Source organism: Hydra vulgaris, chromosome 04 (assembly GCF_038396675.1).
Source record: "Hydra vulgaris chromosome 04, alternate assembly HydraT2T_AEP".
In the NCBI taxonomy this organism is placed as follows: Eukaryota; Metazoa; Cnidaria; class Hydrozoa; order Anthoathecata; family Hydridae; genus Hydra; species Hydra vulgaris.
The window spans coordinates 2,114,585-2,135,000 of NC_088923.1; the positions used below are offsets into that span (position 1 = coordinate 2,114,585).

Here is a 20,416-nt window from a genome sequence, read left to right on the forward strand (position 1 = left end):
ATATATGTATATATATATGTATATATATATATATACATATTTATATATATATATATATATATATATATATTTATATATATATATATATATTTATATATATATATATATATATATATATATATATATACATATATATATATATATATATATATATATATATATATATATATATATATATATATATATATATATATATATATATACAAAATTTCTTTTAAGCACCAAAAATGTAAATATTTTCATAAACAAGACAAATTTTCTAATTTTTAAAACCATTTTTATATAATAAAAAACAATACATACTAGTCATCTTCAGTTAAAATTAAATATTTAAAATTTGTTAAAATACCTATAAATGTGTTTTAAAAAACATTATAAAATGTAATTATTCTTGTACAAACTAATAATAATATAATTACAAAAATAGAATAAAATCAGTTAAAAAGTTTATCACGTCATACAAAAGAAATAGGAAATAACAAAAGAATAGGTTTAAAAGATACACAATATGTATAAAAATAGCATCTAAACAGAAAAAGTCATTTGTACATGGTTAACCTGTTTATTCATACCAGATTTTAACCATTCTATAAACATACTTTCTTTAAGTTTTAGCTCAAATTTGTTACATGTCGAATCTAACACAGAAAAACACTTATTTATTTGCATGAAACAATTTTCATTAGCATGGAAATGTTTATAAATATGAGACTTTTTGTCCCTCTGGTAATGTTCAGATATCCGGGTCTTAAGATGACGAGTAGTTTCGCCTATATAACAGGAGTTACATACGAATTTATATACCACGAATATACGAATTATATGATATATAACCTGCACATACGAATTTATATACCACGAACGATTTGAACTCTAGAGGAATAGGATCTTTAGAAGAAAAAAATTTTGAAATTTTCAGTGAAGTAAATACTAATTTAATATTTGCTGAACGGCAATATCTTTTAGCAATTGAATTCAGTCTTTTTTTAGTTAAATCAGATATTTTTCCCCAAAACGGCAATTTAAAATAAGACAAAGATTCTTTGATTTTTGGTTGTGGTGGAGGATTTGAATATTCTTGTTTAAATAGGAGTTATATACTTTTGAAATTAGCCAAGATGGGTACAGAAGTATTTGTATTATTATTATTATTATTATTATTATTATACCATAATAATACGTTGTATATTATATATATATATATATATATATATATATATATATATATATATATATATATATATATATATATATATATACATATATATATATATATATATATATATATATATATATATATATATATATATATATGTACTGTCAAGGTGTTACTCCTAGTTTTTAACTTCAATTTTTGTCTTCATAATGACACTGCAATGGAAAACTTTCGATCTTTTTTGTCTTGTCTTTGAAGTTAAATTTTATGGATTAATATGCGTAATTTATGGACGATCCTTAAACGTCTTTTTGAAATATGACTAAAAATAAGATAAAACGTTATTACCTATTTTTTTATTTTTTTTTTTTAATTTTTTTTTTTTTGTCAAGCAACTATTTACAATTAAAGATGAGTTCCGACATATAAAATATTTAAAAATATTAAATGCAAAATACACTTTATCATATATAGTAGTTTCAAGACTGAAGAACCTGAAGAAGATAAAATCTTATCATCAGTAACCTTTGATAATAAAAAGACAGTAAAAGTTTATCGTTAGAAAAAATCAAGTAAGGAATCTTGATTGACAATTAGTTCAATTATGTTCTTTTTGAATTTTTGAGAGGTATTGGCTTCTCTTAGTTTACAACTTATGTTTGTAAAATGGTTCCATAGCATTGGGCCACGATAGGAAATGGCAAAGCTCGTAAGTTTTGATATAGGGAAATGTTTTTAATAATTTCCGCTTGATCGAGTGTTGTATCGGTTTGATATTTTAGGAAAAATATTTTCGAAAACCTTCGGAGTTTTTTAAACTAATGTTGGAACATAAATTGTGTGATTTTGAATACATTTATTTCATAAATATCAAGTGCCGTCATACTTCTAAGAAGAGGTTTAGCGTTTGTGAAGCGATTTTAAAAATAAATAATGCGTGCTGCATGATTTTGTTGTTTGAGGAGACATTTGAGTTTAGATTTGTTTGTACTACCCCAAAAAATATTGCCATACGATAAATAACTATGTACGAATGCAAAATATAGCTGAGTTAGGGTAGATTTGTCTAAGATTTGACGGGTTTTATATAAAATACCAATATTTCTTGAGATTTTATTGCTAATATATTAAATATGATCTCTCCAGGATAAGTTTTTATCTATTAAGACACCAAGTAACTTATTTGTGAAAGAGCGCTCAATTTCCATGTTATTTATATATAGCATTGGTAAGGATTTAGGAATATATTGAAACTTTCGTTTAGAATGGAATAAGGAAAACTTTGTTTTAACAGTGTTTAAAGATAGGCGCGTTAAGCCAGATTGATATTTTTTCTAGTTCTTTGTTTGCAACTTGAAATAAAGAAATAATGTTGTTGTGAGAATGAAATAAAGTGGTGTCATCTGCAAACATGATGGTAGACATAGTATTTGATGCTTTATATAGATCGTTGAAGTATATTAGAAATAGTAGAGGACCTAAGATGGAGCCCTGTGGAACCCCACATAGTATTTTAAGTTTGTTTGTCTGAAAACCGTCATTTAGAGATACAAACTGTTTTCTATCAGTTAAGTAACTGGTAAACCATTTATGGTATTTATGGCATATTCCATAATATTTTATTTTATCTAGTAAAGTTTGATGGTTAACGGTATCGAACGCTTTTGACAAATCTAGAAATATACCTAAAGTGAAATTGTTATGAGAAGATGCTCCACTGATAACTTCAACTAGTTGCATAAGTGCATGCTTTGTAGAGTAATTTGATCGAAAACCATATTGGTTACAATAAAGAAGATTGTTTTCGTCCAAAAAGGAAAATAGCATATTATACATGATACGCTTGAGGATTTTAGAAAAAACTGGTTACACTGAAATAGGTCGATAATTTGAAACCAGACTTTCATCTCCTGTTTTAAAAATGGGTGAAATAATTGCAATTTTAAGTTTATCTGGAAAAACACCTGTATTGAGCGATTTGTTAAAAACATCTAATAAAACATCTTTAATAAATCCCATAGCAATCTTTGATTATGCTTGCTGAAATAAAATCATAACCAGTTGCTTTATTAGTATTTAGTTTTTTCATCGAATCCTCAAGTTCTTTACTAGTGAGTTTTTTAAATTCTAAGTTTTTTTCAGACTTCGATAGATAGTTCGAGAAATGAACAGGAGTGTGTATAATTTTACTGGCTAAGTTTGGACCTATTTTTACAAAAAGCTTATTAAATTTTGTTGCTACCGGTTTACCATCAGAGATCTGAGTGTCGTCAACGGTAATCACGCTTGATAAGACTTTATTGTGAATGTTTTGTTTACCGAGAATCTCTTTAATTGCATCCCATGTTTTTTTCCCGTTACCATTTAGGCTCAATAGAATGTTTTTGAAATATGTAGTTCGGGCTATTTTTTTGGTTCTTTCATATAGTCGTTTTTGGTTTAAGTAATTATGCTTGTCGCGATCTTTCTTTGATTTAATAAAACGTATATATAGCTTTTGTTTTCGCTTCGAACACTTTTAAAAGGTTTTTTGAGAACCAAGGGTTGAGAAGTCTTTTAGTTTTAATTCGGTTAGTTTTGTTAGGAAAATGCTCGTCGTACAAATAAAGAAATTTATTTAGAAATTGGTTGTAGCTTTTGTTAGCGCATGTCTCTAGATATACAAAGTTCCAATTTATAGAAGACAACTCTAGTTTAAACATATTTTTTGCTTGGGTGGTAAAGATTCTTTTTTTTAAGAATGAATTTTTCTTTAGTATATTTTTTGGTTTTTTGAAAATTGCAAAGACTGGAAAATGGTCACTTATGTCACTTCGAATAATGCCTGATTTAAATGTGGAATGGAAAAGAGTGTTTGTGAAAATATTGTCGATTGCAGAATAACAGTTTTGCGTGATTCTTGTTGGTTTCTTTATTATAGGCACCATTCCAAACTCATTAAAGCGATTGTAAAATTGTTGTATTTTAATATTTTCACCATATTTGAGATAGTCCACGTTAAAATCTCCAACAAATAAAAACGAGCTATCTTACTTTTTTTTTCATGCGATTTCAAAATAGTCATTTAATAGATTTTTAAAGTTGTTTAAACTTCCGTTTGGTGGTCGGTATTAAGTCGTTACGATAATATTTTTTGATGGTTTGTTATAAATTTCTAAAGTGAAAGATTCGAAGTCTGGCTCAGAAAACGACAGGTCATATCTAATTTTACAAGTAAATTCTTCAAGCACATAGACACATATACCTCCACCTGTTTTCAAAGATTTACGTTCAAAGCTAATGGCTTTGTAATTGGGCAAAATAAAATTAGAATTTTAATAAAATGATGTGTCTAAAATCCAGCTTTCCGTTAAACAAATTAAGCTGAAGTTAAAGTTTAGATTAAGTAGTAGGATTTTGAGTTCTTCAAAGTTTTTGGTTTTATCCGAGTCAAAGTAAGTGGCTTTATCCGAGTCAAAGTAAGAAGTGTTTTCGTCGAAAGGTTGATCTTGAATATGTTTAGATTTTATTTGAGTATAGTCATTATTTATCATTTGTTTTAAGGTTATTTTTGATGACGGTTCTAAATTAGTGGTTGCTAGTGGCTATTTGTGGAAAATTCTAGTAAGATTGTCATTTCTAATACCGTAATGAAACTTTATTTTTTCTTCTTCACTTCTTGACGCGTTTTTTTCGTTTCGTTCTATCAAATTTTTTTTGAGAATGAATCTTTGACTAGCTGTTAGATCACGACCTATGTACACATTTACATATTCTTCAATTTTTCTTAACTTAATTGATGCTTTAAGAACCATATTTTTGCTATTTACATCTTCAAGCTCGATAAGCAAAGGATCAATGATTCCTTTAGATTTAAGGCGGCGAATAGATCTAACTCTAGTTCCATCGGATTCAATCGCACTAAGTAAGTTATTTACTTGTAATTTGTCATTTTTGTCAGCTTGTAATCCATAGATGATGACATTTAATTCTTTGCGTTCCTGCTCTTGACGTTCTTTTGTGGTTTCAAAAAGAAGTGACAATTGGTCATTCGTTTTTTTGGCAGCCCCTGATACAACTTTCGACCACAAAGTTTCTTTTATATCAGAATTGATTTCCTTTGATTTTTCCATTTCTGCAATTTTACTTTGCAGTTGCTTGTTTTCTTTAACACATTCTGCAACCTCAGACTTTATGTTTTTTATTTCATCCTCGAAATTTTTTATTGCGCTATCTATCCTTTTTTTAATGATTAATTGATTTCTGGTATAGTTTTGTTAAAAAATTATCCTTGTGTTTGTCTTATAACTGTTTGATCGTATCTTATATATTGAATATAGTTGAAAATCAAAAAACTGATATATATATATATATATATATATATATATATATATATATATATATATATATATATATATATATATCAAAAATCTAATATATATTATATATCCTAGTAAGTTTTTCCGTTAAAAATGTATATAATAGTAAAACACCTAATATTGTTTATATATTATATATATATTAAAGATTTCAGGAAAAATATTTGTTTAACCATAGTCATAGTATTTAAATAGTCTGGAAACGCGGGTCGTCTTCTATGGATTTCGTTAAATAACTTGAACATTTAAGGGTGACCGGACTGAGAGTGCATCAAATAATTTTAAAATGACTCTTTCTGCCGCAGTTTCTAATAATTTAGATGAATTTGATGCTGTTTTAGCTGCTATTGATGAAGATTTGTTGGAGACTGATCTTAATTTTAGTTTAACTGTTGAGTTTATTTTAAATACTATGACTATGGTTTAACAATATATATCTATATTTATAAACAAATATTATATAAAGATATAAAGCTTATAGAAATTGAATTTAAAATAAAACAAACAGATTAGTAGACCAGGTGCACAGCAAAACTATTCGGTATGAAAACTATGAGAGAAAGAAAAATGGAAAGAAAAGAACTTTAAAACTCGTTTAAAAAGTATCAAAAAAATTGGAAAATAAGAATAATTAAGATACAGATAAAACCCTCGATTAGATATATATATTTTATATAAATATAAGTATATGTTTATAAATATATGTATGTAACGTAAGCAGATAATTACAACAACAAAATAAATTTACTTGATCGATTAAAATGTTAGTAGAAAAGTAAGACTATCAAATAGTAAAAATGTCTTAGAGTGCAGATATGAAATATATGAAGAAGAAAAAGCGCATAGAAAAAAATAATTGTAAAGTAAAAACACAGATAAAATAAAAACTATCGTTAAAATCTGTAGGAAAAGTTCGAAAAAACAAACAAGTACTTTTTTTTATGTAAAAACATATTTTTTGGGCTTTTGGCTTTAAAAAAGCCAAAAGCCAAAAAAAGATGTTTTTAAAAAAAAAAAACTCGACCGCATTGAGAATTAAATGTTCACATTCAGTGGGACAAATATGTCCCTTCAGTCCACAAATGTTTTAAAAAACTCTCTGGACCACTCAGATCATTTTAGCTTATCACCTAATAAGTCTTTTTACTATTTTTACTATTAGCAATTAAAATAAAAAGTAACTTTTTAAAATTTTAACATTCCATTAAACTATTTTCAATAAACTATTATGATTTAGTATAGTGTTTTAAAAACAAAATTTTTTAAAATAATTCAACTTCTATAAGAGAAATGAAAAACAGTGTTTTTCATTTCTCTATAAGAGAAATGAAAAACACTGTTTTTCATTTCTCTTATAGAAGAACTCTTATAGAAGAAGAAGAAAATGAAAAACATTGTTTTTCATTTCTCTTATAGAAGATAAATTATTAGGAAAATTTTTTTTAAAGCAAACGTAAAAGCTTGTTAAAGGTAAATTGCGACGACAGTTGGGTACATCAGAAGATCTTTTTACATCTTATTTTCATGAGTTTATTTATAAATCAACTTTTTTTAAATTTTCTTTATTTTCAGCATTTATTTCTTACCTAAGCCGTCAATATTCTGTTCAAACTGTAAAATAATCTTACAAAAAAATGTATCATTTAATTAAATAAAGTTTATTAACGGTATTATTTATAGATGGTAAAATAAGTAATGATAATAAAAACATAATAAAAACGTTATAATAAGAAAATCATTTAAAAAATAAAACACATAAAAAAACTACTTTAAAGTTTCATTTATTTAGATGACGTTTACTAATTTTCCACGGACGAGAGCGCAAAAAGTTAAAAGATAATCTGCAACATTTCCAGCAAAGTCTTTCAATAGTATTAAATAATAATAATAAATGTTTAAGCAAATATAAATGTTTAGCAAAACTTTTATTTTCAGAGTTTTAGTATCTTGAGTCTTTCTTGATAATATCTTGAGATAAACTGTTTACTCTCTGACAAATAGATTTCAATTTCCTCATTCTACTGCTCGCTTCTTAACTGTTAACAGTTAGCAAGTTAGCAACATCAGCTGTTAAAGGTTAATGTTGCTTACTATAAGCAAAGCTTATTGTAATCAACATTAACTGTTAACAGTTAACAGTTAGCAAGTAAGCAGCACAAAGATTCTATCATGCATTAGTAGGAAGCGGTATGACATGGGATATTGGTCCTCATATATCAAAGTCTTTTGATAAAGTCTGGCATGCTACTCTTCTCCATACAATAAGTTTGTCTTATTTTTGTCTGTTAAAGTTTTCTAAAATTAAAATGATCGTTTATGGATAACACTCTCCTTCTCCAGTCCTGTGCTGTTTCTTACCTATATTAATCTTCTTGATAACCTATAAAGCTCTATTTACTGATGGCATATCTATTTACTCCTGTCTTTCCAAAATATTATCGCTACTTTATTTCACAGAAGCAGCTCTTGGATATGATCTGGTGGTTTGTTTTTCAGGCAACTTTCAACTTAACAACAGTTGCGTGCAACCTTGTTGGAAGTGAGTTTGCTTGAACTACTAAAATCTTTTTTGTAATTGCCTCAAATTTTTTGTCAAAATATTTTTTTTAGCATAAGTATTTCCTGCTTTTTGTTTTATTTTTATGATTTTTTGAAACAGTAGTTTTATTTCCAAAAAAATAGAAAAGGAAATATGAAAAAAATAGAAAAAAATAGAAAAAAAAAAATTAAATTATTATATAAGGTCTTTTTCTGGCTATTATTTACGTAAAAGATGTATTATTTTTCTGTTTTTTATCAAATTATGCAAATAAGTAATTTATGCATTAAATTTATAAATACAGGTTTAAAAATGATTTAATTTAAATTTTATATCTGTATTTACAAATTTTATATGTACTTTTTAATGAAATGATTCTGAAAGTACTATTAAGGTAACTGTATGAAAATACAATCAAGATAACTGTAAATCTACAGTTGTAGATATGGCTTAGATAAGTGTAGGCTTTTAGACAAATGTAGGTAACTGTAGATATGCTTTAGACTTGTAGACAACTGTAGGTAACTTTGGTATGCTTTAGGCTTATAAGCATCTGAAGGTAATTGTAGACTTTATCAATGTTTTATGATCAACCATTTTTTGTTTTTTTATAGGCAATTTGATTTTAAGGGTTTTAGTTTCATATTTTTCTCATTGTTATTTAATGTTTTTGTTTGAATTTCAGAAATCTAATTCATTAAATCCAAAAGGAGGCTCAAAGTATGAAAAAAAGAAAGAAAATTTCAAAGCAAGTGTTGGGAATGCAAAGGCAAAAATTAAAGAGTTTGGAGAAAACGACAAAATTGCAGGTAAAATAGCTATATATTTTGATATCACAAGTATTTCTAATGTTCCGAATGCTATTCAAATGAACCAAAATGTAGTTTAATATATATTTTAAACTTTTGAAATTATAGAAGGTATAAGTGGTGTTGGAGATGGTTTAACTCAGCTTGTTGGTGGCATAAGTAGTGGAAGTTGGCAAGATATGCTTCTTGGTGGCCTCAGTATTGTCGGGACATTGGCTAGTTTAGCAGGCCCAATGGGAGCTGCACTTGCAACTGTATTGAGTCTTGTTTCAATGGTATTTGGACTTTTTGGAGGATCTCAAGGTATACATTTTGCCTGAGTGTTTATTAAGTATTTAGTGTTTATTAAATATTAAAGCCAATTTCTTTTCACAATAACCATAGATAACTTTTACAGTTTAGGTCTAGTTTTTCAAAAGAGCTTAAGGTGTTTCAGATGTTTTTGTTTAAAATTCTTATATCTTGTAACAGTTATATATTGTGTAGAGATATAACTCTGATGTTTTATAATAAGATATTAAATTAGTTAATAATAACAATCCTACCATTGTTATTATTTAAAAAGAAGAATATAACAAACATAAGAAATGTCTTTTTTTATTGTTAGTTTAATGTTTACATTTGTATTTTAATTAGAATTCAAGTATAAAATCCCACAAGTGTCAACAAACCAGTAATGACTAAGTTAAAGTTTACGTAATTAGAAAATAATAGTGTATAATAAAAAGTATATGTTATAAATTTAAAATCAGTTTATCCTTTTTTTTTTTTTTTTAAAAAATTGATTTTTGTTTCACCATTTGATAAGAATTAAGGTAGTATTAAGATTCATACTTTATCTTAGTTCCAATTGATCTAATTTAAAGAAAAAAAGCCTACAACAAAAATACCTTAACCTCTATTACCTTAACTACTATTAAGTCTACATCACAAATGAATCTAACATATAGCTAATAAAAAATAGCTACTAACTTATCATCTAAAAAATACTAACTTATCCTCTGATAAATACTTACTTATTCTCTGAAATATACTAACTTATCTTCTAAAATGCTCTAAGAAATGGAAAAATACTTATTAAAAATTAATAAAGACTTAAATATATTTTCAAAAGTTTAAAGCAATGATTACATCATAATATGGATTATATATAAATTGACATGTTATGATGTGTGGTCTCCTGATTTACGAAAAAATTGCACTCAAACTGTTAAATAAATTTATTTTTAAGTTACAAATTTAATCTTATTCTTATAAAACACAAATCTTTAAATAACAAAACTTAAAACGTGAATTTTTTATTCTACTAAAAAAATTTATGAAATGAAAATGTATTTAAACTTACTTTTAATCAACTTTGTCTTTACTATTTTGTTGTTGTAGTTATAAATTGTTATTGTAGTTACAAGTTTTAAATTTATCATCAATCAATGTTCTTTTAATTTGAAAATATTAATGAATTCTGAGTTAAATAGCAATACTGTACAATATAAAACTTTTCACTTTAAAGAAGAAGAATTACATTGAATGCTATTTAATGGTTTAATTGTTCATGAATTTGTGCAGGCAAAAATATAAATTAAAAATTATTCATGTCCTAAGTATAACTTGTGTGAATTGTCACCTTATTGTAAAAAGAGGATCATTAGAGAATATTTTCATTAAATCATTTACACCAGGCCTCCAATTAATACAAAAAATCTAATCGTCAAAAAAAAATGTTTTTGAATCCCTCTCATTTCTTGCACCATTTTATGGTAAGGGAAGGGTGGTTGCGTTAGTATAAATAAGTATCTTTGTGCATTAGTTAATATTTGTTATTTTTTTAAGAATAATATCTCTAATAATTATAATTAATTTTCTTGTTTGGTGGAGTTTAAAATAGCATAATTTACTGTTACAGTTTACAGCTTAAGTTTAAAATTTAAAGTTTAAGTGTCAGTTTAATGTTTATGTCAGTTTGAAATTGTCAGTTTAAAATTTAAAGTTAAAGTGTCATTGTCATGAGCAAGTAACATATTTTATGCTATTACAATATTACTTTTAGTAATTGTTTTTACTTAACATGATACTCTAAAAAGTTAAAGTAAAAATGTAAAAGTAAAAATGCAAATATTTTAATATTTAAACCACTTATATTAGTTATAGAAAACTATTTAATACATTCATGTTGACGATAAAATAAATATTATTTTTAAAGAGTATTGAATCCTTATTGTAAAACAGCAGTAACAATACTGAAAAGTTGTTTTAGTATTATTATGTATAAGAGCTTGTGACACAAGCTCTTATACATTGTTTTAGATTAACAAAAGTTGTGTTAATCTAAAACAACTTTGTAATGGTTTTTTATACAGTTTATAACATTAATTGTGTTATTAACATTAAACGTTAATAACATAAAATGAGTTTAAAATAAAACAAAGTAAAAAAATAGAATTGTTCTAATTAATAAGTTAAAATATTATTGTCATAAAACTTTAAATTTCATATTTGCGCAAAAATACGTATCTAAAGACCAAATGACTACGATCAAAGCAAAAAAACATTAGATACGTTTTTTCTAACTTGTTGCTTTTTGATCTAGCGTATTAATAAAGATTTAAGTATAAATAATTTTTTCATTTAAATGGTTTTTAAGTTGACGTTTCAATTTTTTTGTTTAAATTGTTTTGTAATTATAAGTGAGAGAGAAAAACTTGGTTTAATAAAAATTATATTTCTTTAAGTATGCTAAAATTATTTTTTTGGAAAAAAACTTCTTTAAACAGAAGTAAAATAATTTATTTTTTGAATTCAATTTTTGGTTTCATGTTTGCAATAATCAAAATAATAGATTTCTTTTTTTTAAAAAAATCCTAAAAGCAACTCGCTTATTTATAAAAAATGTTTAATCTTGATATTGCTTTAAATAAAATGAAAATATTTCAAAAATGGTATCGCATTTTTCATATTCTATTCAAAATTACTTGTAATAATTTAAGGTAAAAGCTTATTATGTGTTAACAATGTATAAAATTTGAATAGAAACATTTGTATGGTTAGCTTTTGTGAGTCTTTGAGTATATTAGGTAAATTTAACAGTTGAGTAACTTAATTGATTGTTTTGATTTAGTGTATTGGTAAATTCACTGTTATGTACCTTTGTACATCAAGTAAATAAAGCCAAATATATCTTATAAGTATTATTGACTTCTATGCAGAGATTTTAAGTTATTTAAATTCAAAAGTGCTTTGTGTTGAATAAAAATCTTCGCTCAAAAGAGCAAGTGATTGTACTATTTAAAAGATAAATTTAACATGAGGTACCTTATGACCCCTAATAAAAAACTTAGACAAAAACATTTCTTTTAAGAATGGTAAAAAAAAAAAAAACTAAACTAGAAAAGATTTGAGCCCTGTACATAAAAGTTTTCGTAACTTTCATTTATGTGGAAGTTGATAATAATTACCATAATTACCATAATGACTAAAAAAAATTCTCAAAATGGAACTTACGCAAAATGACTAATGCAAAAAGTTTATAAAAGTCAGTTTATGAATCACAGGCAAAATCAAAAAATATCATTCTAGTAAATAATGGATAATTAAGTAAATAAAAAAATAGCTAAAGAAAATTTGTTGTTTGAGGGGTAAACTGCTAGAAAAAATTCTTACCATCATTTTTTGTTTTAATTAACAGAAGCAGAAGAAAGTCAAGAAGGAATGTTAAAACGAGTAATTGATGATGCCCTCACTCGTGCTCGTGCAGATGAATTAAGAGCTGAGGCAGAAGGTTTGAAGAAGGCAATAAGCTCCATTCGAAATTCTGTCAATCAATTTCGAGAAGAAAATTCTATTTCAGAAAATCAAGCAACTGAGCTTTATAACCAGGCTTTTAGGGTTTGTATTTTAGATATGGTTATATTTGTTTTTTCTTTATTTTTCCTTTATGCACATTAAAACTGCATATAAATATATACACAATGGTTGGCTGAAAAACCAAAAAATGGATTTTCAAGCGGTAATAACTTACAAATAAAGTGCAAAACTTACAATTTGCGAAAACTGTTATTCCACCTCTTTTGCATGACTCAGATTTTTTTACCTCACCAAAGATCAAAGCTAAATTGTTTGCTAAGAATTTCTTATCAATCTCATCTCTTGATTCCACTAATAACAATCTACTTGATATAGTCAACAAAAAGGTTGATCCTTTGCTTGATATACATATCACTCCAGCTTCTGTATCTAAAGTGATTTCCTGCTTAATCTTTTCTACAGCTTGTAGCCCGGAAAACATACCTGTTATAGTCTTGCAGAAGTGTTCTCCAAAGCTGTAGTATATAGTTTCAGATTTATTTAACAAGTTCTTATCAGAGTCTTGTTTTCCAGCCTGCTGGAAAACAGCATCTGTTATCCTTATTTTCAAAAGTTCTGGAGAGCGATCTGACTTGTCTAACTAACGCTCTATTAGTATTCTTACTATTGTAAGCAAAGTTTTTGAGACTTTAATTAACAAACACTTAATCTCTTATCTTGAATCTGTAAAGCCATAAAACTTTGTTATTTGTGGACAGACAGTAACAGTGTTTATACATATGTGGCAATGATATGTAGTAAATATATAAATTGGCTTACATATAAAAGATTATATATTGTTATTTTTCTATTAGTAGTGTTTTATTAACGATACAACAATGGCGCTGCGAGTAGGATCTGATTTGACTTAAGATGATCTAGAAAGTGCAGAAGTTAGGATTAGTTGCTTTTCAGCTTCCGCACATTCAAAGAAATTAAAAGATCAGGTAAATGTTAGCTACAAGATAACAGATTAATTTTTTTAACTGCATCAATGCCTGTCAAAAGCAGGCATTAAAAAGACTTCCCTTGTGGTATATCCATAAGAATTAGAAAATAAGATGTACGATGATATTAAAACTGTTATGTCCCATTTGAGACCTCAAAAACGACTAATCATTGCTGAAAGAGTTTAATTCTTAGCATTAAAACAACAAAATAATGAAAACATCCTATCATATGCACAAAGATTACGCAAAGCTTCACGTTTTTGCAACTTCAAAAGTTCGGGAAAAGTTGGCCAAAGTGTTGAAGATGATTTAATTCAAATGAGATTAATAACCTCCAATCTTCTGATCAGAGAATTAAAGCTCTAGAAATGCTACAGAGTGGAGAGTCTCCTAAACTAGGAACATGTGTTGATTTTATCAGGCAACTTGAACAAAAATCCTCTTTTAGTATACAAAGCAACATTAAAAACAATGTAGACCTCCCTTCAGTTAATTATATTGATAAAAATAAAGGAAAAACAATTAAATTGTGGCCTTCAGCACCTACCTAGGAAGTGCCCAGCATTTGGGAAAAGCTGTAAAATGTGGGAAATTGAACCACTTTAAAAATATATGCAAAGCAAACATTAGAACAAAGAACAGTAGAGGAAATAGAGAGCAATGATGCTAGTGTATATTCCATTAACATGAATGATACAAACTCAGAGATTTATGTAAAAATAAATGATTACAATATAAAAATGCAAGTTGATACCGGAAGTCAGGTCACAATCATTCCAAAAAATTTTTTGAACTAATGTCTAAACCTAAATTACAAAAATATTATCTCTGCCTGAAACAGTTTGATGGTATAATTATCAAAGTCCTAGGCGAATTTAATGCAACTTTAGAAACTTAATCAAAAAATGAATATTGTACAAATTATCCTTGCAGGCTGTGCAAAAAATCATGGTTTAATTGGCATGTATGTATTAAATATCAATGAAACAAAATTAGTTAATAATATAGAACCTATTGTTCATGGGCGTTTAATTAAAAGCAAATATGGTGGAAGCAAATGGGCCTCACCACTTGTGGTTGTTAAAAAACAGATGGAGGTTTACGCTTATGTGCAGATTACAAAATAGGTGTTAACCAAATGATATGCTTAGATTAATACCCTATTCCAAATATTGAGACTGTAATTCATAAAATGGCAGGAATGAGTTTTTTTTATAAAATTGATCTCAAGGGATTTTATCATCAAATTAATATGGACAAAGAGGCACAAGAAGTAATGACAGTTAATACCCCTATAGGATTGTTAAGATGGACTTGTTTACCTTTTAAAATAAAAACTGTAAGTACGATATTTCAAAGCACGATAGAATCTGTTGTTGGTGATATTATTCCTAATATCATTATATTTCATGATGATATATGTAGGGGTGGTTAAAGTGCTGAGCGAATTCAAGTGCTGAGCGAATTATTTGTAACTGTAGAAGAATGTAACCAGTATCAAAGAAGTACACAGTCAACAAGGGAGCAAAAGCCAATATGTTTAAGGATGTGAAGCCATAAAACTTATTCGTGGATGAACAGTAACAGTGTTTACATATATATATATATATATATATATATATATATATATATATATATATATATATATATATATATATATATATATATATATATTGTTATTTTTCTATTAGTATTGTTTTACTAATGATACATCTATCATATGATAATCTAATAGCTTAATTTCTGATCATTGATATGGATTTTGATCTTCTAATTCTATTGCTGATTTGTTAACAGTATTAACCAACAGGTTTTATTGTGCATTAGATAGATTTGGAGAGATTACAGCTATTGCTCTCAGCACTTTTTAAGCCTTTGAAAAAGTACAGTATCTCAGGTAACCTTGTTTATTGAATCCTTCCTTACCAATTGTAGTATAAAAGTTTTCCTAGATGTATCTTTAGGGGTTCCTCAAGGTTCCTATACTTTTTCTAATTTACATTAATAATCTCCTTGAAATTCTCACATCTAAGATGGCATTGTTCACTGATGATACTGCCATTTATTCTTGTCTTGATAAGGAGCCAACATTTTTTGATTGCTTGGAGGGGGCATTTGAGCTTGCCAAGAATCTTACTTGCAAAAAAACATTAGATACGTTTTTTCTAACTTGTTGCTTTTTGATCTAGCGTATTAATAAAGATTTAAGTATAAATAATTTTTTCATTTAAATGGTTTTTAAGTTGACGTTTCAATTTTTTTGTTTAAATTGTTTTGTAATTATAAGTGAGAGAGAAAAACTTGGTTTAATAAAAATTATATTTCTTTAAGTATGCTAAAATTATTTTTTTGGAAAAAAACTTCTTTAAACAGAAGTAAAATAATTTATTTTTTGAATTCAATTTTTGGTTTCATGTTTGCAATAATCAAAATAATAGATTTCTTTTTTTTAAAAAAATCCTAAAAGCAACTCGCTTATTTATAAAAAATGTTTAATCTTGATATTGCTTTAAATAAAATGAAAATATTTCAAAAATGGTATCGCATTTTTCATATTCTATTCAAAATTACTTGTAATAATTTAAGGTAAAAGCTTATTATGTGTTAACAATGTATAAAATTTGAATAGAAACATTTGTATGGTTAGCTTTTGTGAGTCTTTGAGTATATTAGGTAAATTTAACAGTTGAGTAACTTAATTGATTGTTTTGATTTAGTGTATTGGTAAATTCACTGTTATGTACCTTTGTACATCAAGTAAATAAAGCCAAATATATCTTATAAGTATTATTGACTTCTATGCAGAGATTTTAAGTTATTTAAATTCAAAAGTGCTTTGTGTTGAATAAAAATCTTCGCTCAAAAGAGCAAGTGATTGTACTATTTAAAAGATAAATTTAACATGAGGTACCTTATGACCCCTAATAAAAAACTTAGACAAAAACATTTCTTTTAAGAATGGTAAAAAAAAAAAAAACTAAACTAGAAAAGATTTGAGCCCTGTACATAAAAGTTTTCGTAACTTTCATTTATGTGGAAGTTGATAATAATTACCATAATTACCATAATGACTAAAAAAAATTCTCAAAATGGAACTTACGCAAAATGACTAATGCAAAAAGTTTATAAAAGTCAGTTTATGAATCACAGGCAAAATCAAAAAATATCATTCTAGTAAATAATGGATAATTAAGTAAATAAAAAAATAGCTAAAGAAAATTTGTTGTTTGAGGGGTAAACTGCTAGAAAAAATTCTTACCATCATTTTTTGTTTTAATTAACAGAAGCAGAAGAAAGTCAAGAAGGAATGTTAAAACGAGTAATTGATGATGCCCTCACTCGTGCTCGTGCAGATGAATTAAGAGCTGAGGCAGAAGGTTTGAAGAAGGCAATAAGCTCCATTCGAAATTCTGTCAATCAATTTCGAGAAGAAAATTCTATTTCAGAAAATCAAGCAACTGAGCTTTATAACCAGGCTTTTAGGGTTTGTATTTTAGATATGGTTATATTTGTTTTTTCTTTATTTTTCCTTTATGCACATTAAAACTGCATATAAATATATACACAATGGTTGGCTGAAAAACCAAAAAATGGATTTTCAAGCGGTAATAACTTACAAATAAAGTGCAAAACTTACAATTTGCGAAAACTGTTATTCCACCTCTTTTGCATGACTCAGATTTTTTTACCTCACCAAAGATCAAAGCTAAATTGTTTGCTAAGAATTTCTTATCAATCTCATCTCTTGATTCCACTAATAACAATCTACTTGATATAGTCAACAAAAAGGTTGATCCTTTGCTTGATATACATATCACTCCAGCTTCTGTATCTAAAGTGATTTCCTGCTTAATCTTTTCTACAGCTTGTAGCCCGGAAAACATACCTGTTATAGTCTTGCAGAAGTGTTCTCCAAAGCTGTAGTATATAGTTTCAGATTTATTTAACAAGTTCTTATCAGAGTCTTGTTTTCCAGCCTGCTGGAAAACAGCATCTGTTATCCTTATTTTCAAAAGTTCTGGAGAGCGATCTGACTTGTCTAACTAACGCTCTATTAGTATTCTTACTATTGTAAGCAAAGTTTTTGAGACTTTAATTAACAAACACTTAATCTCTTATCTTGAATCTGTAAAGCCATAAAACTTTGTTATTTGTGGACAGACAGTAACAGTGTTTATACATATGTGGCAATGATATGTAGTAAATATATAAATTGGCTTACATATAAAAGATTATATATTGTTATTTTTCTATTAGTAGTGTTTTATTAACGATACAACAATGGCGCTGCGAGTAGGATCTGATTTGACTTAAGATGATCTAGAAAGTGCAGAAGTTAGGATTAGTTGCTTTTCAGCTTCCGCACATTCAAAGAAATTAAAAGATCAGGTAAATGTTAGCTACAAGATAACAGATTAATTTTTTTAACTGCATCAATGCCTGTCAAAAGCAGGCATTAAAAAGACTTCCCTTGTGGTATATCCATAAGAATTAGAAAATAAGATGTACGATGATATTAAAACTGTTATGTCCCATTTGAGACCTCAAAAACGACTAATCATTGCTGAAAGAGTTTAATTCTTAGCATTAAAACAACAAAATAATGAAAACATCCTATCATATGCACAAAGATTACGCAAAGCTTCACGTTTTTGCAACTTCAAAAGTTCGGGAAAAGTTGGCCAAAGTGTTGAAGATGATTTAATTCAAATGAGATTAATAACCTCCAATCTTCTGATCAGAGAATTAAAGCTCTAGAAATGCTACAGAGTGGAGAGTCTCCTAAACTAGGAACATGTGTTGATTTTATCAGGCAACTTGAACAAAAATCCTCTTTTAGTATACAAAGCAACATTAAAAACAATGTAGACCTCCCTTCAGTTAATTATATTGATAAAAATAAAGGAAAAACAATTAAATTGTGGCCTTCAGCACCTACCTAGGAAGTGCCCAGCATTTGGGAAAAGCTGTAAAATGTGGGAAATTGAACCACTTTAAAAATATATGCAAAGCAAACATTAGAACAAAGAACAGTAGAGGAAATAGAGAGCAATGATGCTAGTGTATATTCCATTAACATGAATGATACAAACTCAGAGATTTATGTAAAAATAAATGATTACAATATAAAAATGCAAGTTGATACCGGAAGTCAGGTCACAATCATTCCAAAAAATTTTTTGAACTAATGTCTAAACCTAAATTACAAAAATATTATCTCTGCCTGAAACAGTTTGATGGTATAATTATCAAAGTCCTAGGCGAATTTAATGCAACTTTAGAAACTTAATCAAAAAATGAATATTGTACAAATTATCCTTGCAGGCTGTGCAAAAAATCATGGTTTAATTGGCATGTATGTATTAAATATCAATGAAACAAAATTAGTTAATAATATAGAACCTATTGTTCATGGGCGTTTAATTAAAAGCAAATATGGTGGAAGCAAATGGGCCTCACCACTTGTGGTTGTTAAAAAACAGATGGAGGTTTACGCTTATGTGCAGATTACAAAATAGGTGTTAACCAAATGATATGCTTAGATTAATACCCTATTCCAAATATTGAGACTGTAATTCATAAAATGGCAGGAATGAGTTTTTTTTATAAAATTGATCTCAAGGGATTTTATCATCAAATTAATATGGACAAAGAGGCACAAGAAGTAATGACAGTTAATACCCCTATAGGATTGTTAAGATGGACTTGTTTACCTTTTAAAATAAAAACTGTAAGTACGATATTTCAAAGCACGATAGAATCTGTTGTTGGTGATATTATTCCTAATATCATTATATTTCATGATGATATATGTAGGGGTGGTTAAAGTGCTGAGCGAATTCAAGTGCTGAGCGAATTATTTGTAACTGTAGAAGAATGTAACCAGTATCAAAGAAGTACACAGTCAACAAGGGAGCAAAAGCCAATATGTTTAAGGATGTGAAGCCATAAAACTTATTCGTGGATGAACAGTAACAGTGTTTACATATATATATATATATATATATATATATATATATATATATATATATATATATATATATATATATATATATATATATATTGTTATTTTTCTATTAGTATTGTTTTACTAATGATACATCTATCATATGATAATCTAATAGCTTAATTTCTGATCATTGATATGGATTTTGATCTTCTAATTCTATTGCTGATTTGTTAACAGTATTAACCAACAGGTTTTATTGTGCATTAGATAGATTTGGAGAGATTACAGCTATTGCTCTCAGCACTTTTTAAGCCTTTGAAAAAGTACAGTATCTCAGGTAACCTTGTTTATTGAATCCTTCCTTACCAATTGTAGTATAAAAGTTTTCCTAGATGTATCTTTAGGGGTTCCTCAAGGTTCCTATACTTTTTCTAATTTACATTAATAATCTCCTTGAAATTCTCACATCTAAGATGGCATTGTTCACTGATGATACTGCCATTTATTCTTGTCTTGATAAGGAGCCAACATTTTTTGATTGCTTGGAGGGGGCATTTGAGCTTGCCAAGAATCTTACTTCTGCTACAGCATGGACCCCTCTTTCCCATATTTATGAACAGTAATGTACTTGATGTGTCATCTACCCTTTATCTTCTAGGATTAACTTTTGCTTCTGATCTTTTTTGGAGACCATAAATCAAATCCATTGCAAAATTAGCATCTGTTAAAGTTGCATTTCGTTATCCTGCCCCAAAAATTCTTATTCATCTAGTTTTTTTCCTCGAACATCAGTTCTTTGGAATTCACTTCCTTT

General features: G+C 27.2%; 2 protein-coding genes across 2 annotated transcripts in view; both read left to right on the forward strand.

Annotated features, from left to right (window-relative positions):
- Window positions 1-14,155, forward strand: part of LOC136079511 (uncharacterized) — a 104,930-nt gene extending 90,775 nt beyond the window's left edge. Inside the window, exons 3-5 of the mRNA XM_065795250.1 lie at window positions 8,739-8,862; window positions 8,971-9,165; window positions 12,545-14,155. Coding sequence (XP_065651322.1) covers window positions 8,739-8,862; window positions 8,971-9,165; window positions 12,545-12,804 — 579 coding nt within the window. The 3' untranslated portion in view covers window positions 12,805-14,155. The remainder of the gene's footprint in view (window positions 1-8,738; window positions 8,863-8,970; window positions 9,166-12,544) is intronic.
- A 2,769-nt stretch (window positions 14,156-16,924) lies between these two features.
- Window positions 16,925-20,416, forward strand: part of LOC136079512 (uncharacterized) — a 45,916-nt gene continuing 42,424 nt past the window's right edge. The window contains exon 1 of the mRNA XM_065795251.1: window positions 16,925-17,136. Within this exon, the coding sequence (XP_065651323.1) occupies window positions 16,960-17,136 (177 nt within the window). The 5' untranslated portion in view covers window positions 16,925-16,959. The remainder of the gene's footprint in view (window positions 17,137-20,416) is intronic.